General features: G+C 37.9%; 1 protein-coding gene and 1 long non-coding RNA gene across 2 annotated transcripts in view; one reads left to right on the plus strand and one right to left on the minus strand.

Moving 5' to 3' along the window:
* Positions 1 to 5,608: 5,608 nt before the first annotated feature.
* The window catches only part of cd74a (CD74 molecule, major histocompatibility complex, class II invariant chain a), a 5,820-nt gene continuing 2,987 nt past the window's right edge, over positions 5,609 to 8,441 (plus strand). Inside the window, exons 1-5 of the mRNA XM_057326642.1 lie at positions 5,609 to 5,752; positions 6,742 to 6,911; positions 7,190 to 7,293; positions 7,388 to 7,439; positions 8,166 to 8,258. Of these exons, the coding sequence (XP_057182625.1) occupies positions 5,682 to 5,752; positions 6,742 to 6,911; positions 7,190 to 7,293; positions 7,388 to 7,439; positions 8,166 to 8,258 (490 nt within the window). The 5' untranslated portion in view covers positions 5,609 to 5,681. The remainder of the gene's footprint in view (positions 5,753 to 6,741; positions 6,912 to 7,189; positions 7,294 to 7,387; positions 7,440 to 8,165; positions 8,259 to 8,441) is intronic.
* Positions 8,165 to 8,441, minus strand: part of LOC130549425 (uncharacterized) — a 2,427-nt gene continuing 2,150 nt past the window's right edge. The window contains exon 2 of the long non-coding RNA XR_008962187.1: positions 8,165 to 8,389. This is a non-coding gene — a long non-coding RNA (uncharacterized LOC130549425). The remainder of the gene's footprint in view (positions 8,390 to 8,441) is intronic.

The following is an 8,441-nucleotide window of genomic DNA, read 5'->3' on the forward strand; positions in this document are numbered from 1 at the left end:
ACTCGCTCAGCAGACCAGTAGAATCAACCCCCTCTTTCAGTAGATCAGATCTCCACTCGCTCACCAGACCTGCAGAAACGCCTACGCTCACTCACCAGACCTGCAGAAACATCCACGCTCGTTCACCAGACCAGTAGAATCATCCCCACTCGCTCAGCAGACCAGTAGAATCAACCCCCTCTTTCAGTAGATCAAATCTCCACTCGCACACCAGACCTGCAGAAACGCCTACGTTCGTTCACCAGACCAGTAGAATCATCCCCACTTGCTCAGCAGACCAGTAGAATCAACCCCCTCGTTCAGCAGATCAGATCTCCACTCGCTCACCAGACCTGCACAAATGAGGAAAAACAAGCACCAGACTTTTAATGGTTACTTAAACTCCCAATGACAATTCTTATTTTTTCATGAAATATCGCAGCATTTATAGTAAATGCTTATCAATGTGGGTCATTTTCTTTTTAAAATTCATGTGCCCTCATAATCTTCAGTTAAAATCTGAAAATGCACTTCCACCCTGAAATGACTATCCATCTCAAATGACGTAAAGTAGACAACTTGGCTGGAGCATCCGATAACTGTTCTCCTTCAACTATCAGTCTGCTGCCAGTTTCATTTCAAAATCAATGCAACATCTGTTTTAACACATCCAATCAATTCGCAATGAAAAACGCAAAACACGCAGATTAATTTTCTAAATTAGAATTTCTTTTGCACTCAGAAATGTCACAATATGGAACTAAAAACGATCACAACTTCCAGTTCACGAGGACTTTAACAGACCTGTAGATTGTATTCATTCCTCAACATGCTACAGACAACTTGTAGAAACGAAAACAATACCATGCTTCTGTGTTTTTAGAAGACCACAGAAAAAGCAAATGGAAATAGTTAGGACTCCAGTGCCGGACACCACTACTATGGAGAGAAACGCAAGCTTAAACACTGGATAATGCAGTACATCCGGAGACAGAGCACTGTTAAATTGTTAAAACCTTGTGAAAGCAGTCCTGTGTACATTCAAACCAAACATTTAAACAAAAGTAAAAGACTACTTCCAAAGGATTTTCAAATGCTTGAAAAGTTAATTTGGCAGACACAAGTCAAAGCAAAGCATTATACAAATTTACACAAGTTAAACCATTTTTAATAAAAATAGAATCATAGCTATGATTTATATCTCTCCAAAGTGTTTATGCGCCTGCATCCATCATTTAAATCAACTTAAACCTCTGTGCAAGGAAAATATACGATACTTAGCCAAAGCAACAATGCTTAATTTGAACTGATCAAATACAATGACCCTATTGAGGGGATCTGATATTCCTAATGTTTCTTACATAAAAACTGTAATATCACGCTAAAAGTGAAACTGTACACTTGCAGAACTATTTCTTTAATTGTTAAATACACATCCTGCATTGTATTGGAACCACTTATATACTATACATCGGGTTTTTTTTACTTTTCACCAGTTACACTAACTACAATGTTCCGCATAAACAGATAATAACAGTAAGTTTTAGCCTAATCCCATCATTGAACATGTATAATAATACAATGTTAAAGATATAGAAGCAATTTTCCCCCACATTACCCTAACCCCAAATTATACAAACCAAACCAAACAAACAAAAAGTGTTATCCAATCGTTCCTGTCGGGAATGTTGCATGGGGGGATCATTTCCTGTTCTGTAAAGGAAATTCATTTAAAAAATCAAATTTAACAATCACTCGTAGGAGATCAGCAAAGTTTTAGTGACACAAAGCCAATGATGGTGTCAACACTGGCTACACTCCTACACCCCATCAAGATCCCTGCGTTCTGCAAACCAGCGGCGTCTTGTACTGCCTTCCCATAAGGGCAGTAAATCGCTTTCCCGCTCATTCTCATTCACAACTCCTTCCTGGTGGAACATTCTTCCTAATTCGGTCCGGTCAACCACATCTCTCACAACATTCAAAAAACTACTTAAAACCAACCTCTTCTGTGAATACTTGACAGACAGATGAAAAAAAACACTAACCCTCTCGCTTTCTCTCAACAGGTAGTGGTCTAGCTTTTGGTAAAACTAGTAACTTTGTATTGGCACCTATTGCACTATTGCTCCTGTATGACATATCGCTTATTGCTCCTTATACTCTTTGTAAGTCGCTTTGGATAAAAGCGTCTGCTAAATGACTAAATGTAAAATGTAAATGTACCATCCCCCTAACAAACCAAACGAGCAAAACGCAGTTAAAAATTATGCAGCGCCTTTTAAATCCGCCTAAAACCCCGCCTTCCACTTTTATAACCAATCATTATCAGCGGTGACCGTTCCAGCCAATGGGCTTTTATCGCTGTTGTACGTCATCAATTCGGCGTCGCAAGAATCGACAGGCGGATGACATTACGTTAGGCTTGTTCGACTTGATGCGGCGCCGCAAGATCCGACAGGCAGATGACATCAAAGTACCGCGAGAGCCATTCGAGAAACCATAAAATGGTTGGTTTCGAATCGCTGTCGCGGTACTTTGATGTCATCTGCCTATCGGATCTTGTGGCGCCGCATCAAGTCGAACAAGCCTATCACCGCGAGACAGAATCGAGAGCCGACTGATCCATAAGCTTTTGAATCACTCTCGCGGTAATGTGATGTCATCCGACTGTCGGTACTTGCAACGCCTTATGAGGTCGAACAAGCATGTTGATATAAAAATATGGAAGAAATGCACATTATTTATATAAACAGATGTGAAGACGAGTGATAAGTCTGTAATAGGCTAAATGTGTGTTGATGGAGGAGAACGAAAAGAACGATGTTTCATGGTTTTTGAACGTAATAAATAGCATTTAAATTAGGATTTTGATCAAAATGGATAATTTCTTGTAATATCAACTAAATCCAATAGATGGCGGTAGCTTACAGTTAATTGCTTCCTGTGCCTGTGTAGCACAGAAACTGTATTGAGAATGTGGCGTGTTAAACAACGAAGAATAGACATATAAATGCGGTGAGTGCGGTATGGTGTCGTTTTTGAAGACTACGACCTGCTTTTCTCTTTTGTTTTCAGCACATGTGTTCATGGTGATGGGTATGAAGGCTAGTAAATTATTCTGGCAATGCAATACGAATTGTTCCCTACTACGCCAAATATTTCACTCAGTAATATTAGAATGTTTTTTTTTTTCCGGATCTGTATATTACACTTCTGCTTTCATAATTGTTTGTATTTATGCACGAGGGTCGGAAATGCAGTCAACTGTATTTTAGAAGTTTTTATTATTTCGTTTTTCATATATAAAAGTTTCAAGATCTTTATTGACATCAGTACTTTGGTACAGTGAAACTATAAATTATTAATACAATAAAATATGAATGAGTATACGATAAAGGATAAAGCAGTAAAATACTAAGAATGAACAATATACAATACCGAAAGTTCAATATACACTATGAATAAGAAGAAACAGTACACAACTCAACTAAAATGTATTTATGTAGCGCTTTTTTACAATTTTCATTGTTACAAAGCAGCTGTACATGAAACATATTGACTAGTAGGCTATAAGCAAAACATTAAATTTAAAGAAGGACAGTAAGAAGAACAAAGTAAACTCACTCACCGAACACAAAAACACTCACACACAAAACATAGACACACACACACAGGTTCATACAGACCCACGTGCACAAAGCACAGAACCCAAAATACGCACGCATGCATCACAGAGAAGCACACATTGAAGATAAAGGAGAGAGAAACACAGATAAAAATATACGGACTATAAATTCCTATATGAATTAATAAATAAATTATGCAGAATGTTACATTTAAAGTGACATTAATAAATATGCCCCACAAAAACTTTGAATTCTAAAGCTGATGTCAGCAGCCCCCCGGCGAGCAAAACCAGTGCAGCCAGTGTGCTAACAGTGGCGAGGAACATACACATATATTCTCCTTTACTATTTCCTGAATTGTATACACATAAATAGAAATATATTACAGCGTGGAGTAATTTTCAGTAGACTCACAAACACATCACAACATCAGCTAAGATATCAGAGGTTACTGTACTGTACTTGTACATGTGATAATAAAGTACTCTGTTCTATTAGTGAATGCTCTACTCCACACTAATACAGGTCCAGAACGTTTGATCCTCAGAGAGATCCGTGAGCTAGTTCAGTGCATCTGTCTGTGTCTTGTAATGGGATGTAGCAGGCTGATCCTTGTATTGTGTAAAATAAATAAGATGACAACGGGGTGCAAGAAACTAGAAGGACATTGTCACCTTCAGTCAGGAGATTTCAGTGCGTCTTTCTAAAACAATTGACAGGTCCATTTGATGTAAACTTGATGTAGTTGTCATCCGTTGGATCATTTCTCTGTTCTTACAGACATATATTTTACACTTGGTGTCGCCAGTGCACATCTTATAAACTGGAGTCTTATAAAGACTCATTAAGTCTCTGCTGTCTGTACCTAATTGTATTACTGCTAACTGAATCTTCCTCATAGCAGCATGTGCTCACAGGTAGCCTGTATCATTTGTTGGGCACTATAAATGTTGGTCTTTGTGAATCTCTATGAATCTTTGTGTTTAAAGGGTGTTGTGCACTTTGTTGTTTTACTGTATATGAAACTTCTGCTCTTGATCTGGTGATGTATAGATGAATTGTTTCTTTACACTGAGAGACTGGAAGAGATCAAACATGAGGAAGTAACTGAAGAGGAAAAATTCTGCATCTGTAGGCAGATTGAGGGAAAGTTTGTCCTCAACATCATATCACACATGATTGAATGTCATTTCATTCATTTTAAACTATTCTAAACTATATTATAATTCATGTTTGAACTGTTCCAGCATCGCTGTTGTTCTGAATTAATCTTGGATCTTAGCAGTATGAAACGTGTATCTCAGCTTGCAAGATCAAATACTTGTGATGTTATTCATTTGTAAATTCCCTTGGATAAAAGAAAATGCTAAATAAATCATTTTAAAATCTAAAAAGTGATTTGACTGCCTTTAATAATCAGTCACAATTTTCAGATTTGGAAACGATTGTCTCACAGCGGACTTTCATAGGTTTTTGTCTTTATTTCTCATTTCTGCCGTTATTTTGTATGAAAGGCAAAGAATATTCCAAGAAATATTGCAGGCCTATGTCAACCTTTTTCAGTATCCAATCAGAGAAATTGGAAATGTGAATCATGCGTATCCTGCTAGAGTTTGAATTTGTTTACACAATATTTTAGCAAAACACAGTACACATATTTATAATAACTTACAACTAATAACTTATTTTCTGAGTAACAACTACAATGTTTAACAGATCTTGCATGTAATTTTAAATATATTTTTATGAAAAATAATGTACACAACCTTTTAAATGTTAGGGTCACTTACTTATTTTATTCTATCTCCACATAACTACTTTCAAACAGGCTTTTAAGATCATAAAAACAAACTTTAACATAAAGTTACCATAAACTTGGAATCGTCAGTCTCTCCATCAACTAATGACGCTCTTAACATCAGCCAATCACAGTTCAGATGTGAAGATGAAGGGACTTTCCACACCGGACCAAAAGGATCCCGAAAAGCGGGTTATGGGTCTGTTTAAAACCCTGCAGAGACGGTGGATTTTATTGATACAAGCAGCAGAGAAATACACACAAACACGCTCCTGATGGCAGATCAACACAATGAAGCGCTTCTTGAGCGCGTGCCGAGCCAGGAGACCGTCCACAGCACGAGCCGGTAAATGATTATTATTATTCATCGTTAGCCATCAATTACAGCATTGATTGTAGTTTTTAAATGATTAGGGTTAGGTTGTTATTGCAATTATTATTTTTAGGCTACTGCATTGTTATTTTATCAAGAATATGATTAAATGACATATAGTCCGTAAATACATGTGTCATCAGACATTTATAATTTTATGAGTGTCTTTTAATTGTTTTGGGGGTTATCCATTTATTATGAGTGGGTTTTAATCGGAACTCAGTACAATTTCGTTCGATTTCATTAAATGTTTTGGAATGACAATAAAATCCTTGATTCCTTGAAATGTAACGTTACTAATTCTAATTTATCATTTTGAACTTTCGTTTCAACGTATTCTTTGTTGCAAGTTAGAACATGTTTCGATTGACACTTGAGGCTTCAGTATTGCACATATAATTATGATAATAATGAATTAGGCTACTCCACTCATTTCAGTAGGCTACTTTATTTCACCTTTGAGAAAGTTCGACTTGACACAGATGGAAATCAAACTCTATCTATTTACAAGTGACGTCACAGCCATTCCCGTTAATGATTGGTTGTTGATAGATACCGATGTTCTAAAATAAAACAATAAACTAAAATGTTTAGTATTATTATTATTATTCAGGCAGTTTTTTATTATTTTAATTATATGTGACCCTGCCTGTGAAAACCCAGCTAAAGTCCTTATTTTTGAATGACTGTTGTCTACACATTCTGTGAAAATATAACCTGGATATCTTTAATATTGACTGAGTGAGGTGATCCAAACTCCAGTATTTTTTGCAAAAACAGGGATGATACACGTTTATAACATTTTAGTCTAAAAGAACAGAATGGGTGTTTTGTTTGAATAGGCAATTAGCCCCAAAAGACCCCCAGTAGTCACACATGTATTTTAAACATTGGAAGAGCGCTAACACCCACAAACACTGACATTAATCTGTAGTGTGTTTTGTGTTTGTCTCGCCCTGCAGGAGCTCTAATGGTAAAGCTCTGAAGGTGGCTGGACTCACTGTTCTGGCCTGTCTGCTGCTGGCGGGTCAGGCTCTGACCGCTTACTTTGTCTGGGGTCAGAAACAGCACATCAGCACTCTGACTGAGGGCCAAGAGCAACTGAAGAATGAGCTCACCCGCAAAACATCAGGTACCATCAGATGCCACTGATTTTACATTCACTTTCTTTTTACTACAAATTAAATCTCAACGTTGAACACATTTATTTGGAAGTGAAAGTAACTCTTATTTATCAACAATAGAGTAAAAAATCATCTGTACACGCTGAAGTACTGAATGCATGTGATACTGGTCTTTTATCACAGTCTTAATATTTTTTCTGAAAGTGGTTTAAAAAAATAACGGTTCTCAATCTCAAAGAGAAAATGAGTAAAAGTGAAAGATTGAAAGCTTGTCTTTGATTGACAGCTGGAGCTCCAAAGGTGATGCGTCTGCCCATGAACAGCATGCCCCTGTTGAAGGATTTCTCCGATGAGACCACCGAACAGAAACAGGCCCGTGTTCCCCTCACGGTCAGACACCGGCCTGTCTACACAGATACATACATGAAAAATCTGTTTACTGTTCAGTGTCAATGAATGTCTTTTCTGGTTCTTCTTGTCATAGAAACTGCGGCCAAGTTTCCTGAACCAGAGAGAGGGCAGCGGAGTTTTTGATGGTACGGGGAAAAAATAATTACTATAAAGAATGCAAAAGATGGACGAAAAAACACATTGAGCGCTTTTCCAGCATCACGCCAAACTGTTCTCTTTGCTTAACCGTTCCGATCTGTTCCGTGTCAGCCGGTACAGATTTGGTTTCATTTTTCCACTGCGAGGCTGATAACGGGAACAATGTAAAAAATGTTCACAAACAAAAAAAGTGTCACTGGTATCTAGGCAACCAATGAGTGACCAGTCATGAGTGGCAACGTCACTACACACATTCTATCAGCGCCATTAGACAACCATGATGAAGATTAGGGACTATGAACAGTTTGATTGGTACATGAAAACATAACTGTAACCGTTCCAGACTGTGCTTAGAATGGTGATGGTGGAAAAGCGCTCTTCCAATTAAAATATTTACAAACTAACTAACATTCATTGATGAACCAGACAGAAGTGTAGAGAGTCCCGACCCCACCCCTTCTCTCTCTCACTGCACCATATAAATAAAGGCAAAAGGCTAAAAAAATCATATTCTGACTCTGGACGAGTCTTGTTTGAAGCAATTATAAAATACCAAAATTCATTTATTTAAAGTTGCTACAATGCATGGCAAACACAAACAGTTCAGTGGTCTATCATATGACGCGTGTTCTTTTACACTATTTTTACATTTATAGGCTTGTCACAAAATGTAGAGTTTATAGATTTCTGACAAAACCTGTACATTCTAACAGAAGCTTCTCGACTGATGCCAAAGCAAATGCATCTCCCAATGAAAAGTATGGAACTGGAGCCAGACACTGATGTTAAGAGCACACCTGCTGAGGGTGAGACACACACACACATACACACCTGCTGAGGGTGAGACACACACACCTGCTGAGGGTGAGACACACACACACATACACACCTGCTGAGGGTGAGACACACACACCTGCTGAGGGTGAGACACACACACCTGCTGAGGGTGAGACACACACACACGCAAACCTGCTGAGGGTGATACACAC

This window comes from Triplophysa rosa, unplaced genomic scaffold (assembly GCF_024868665.1).
Source record: "Triplophysa rosa unplaced genomic scaffold, Trosa_1v2 scaffold119_ERROPOS85440, whole genome shotgun sequence".
NCBI lineage: Eukaryota > Metazoa > Chordata > Actinopteri > Cypriniformes > Nemacheilidae > Triplophysa > Triplophysa rosa.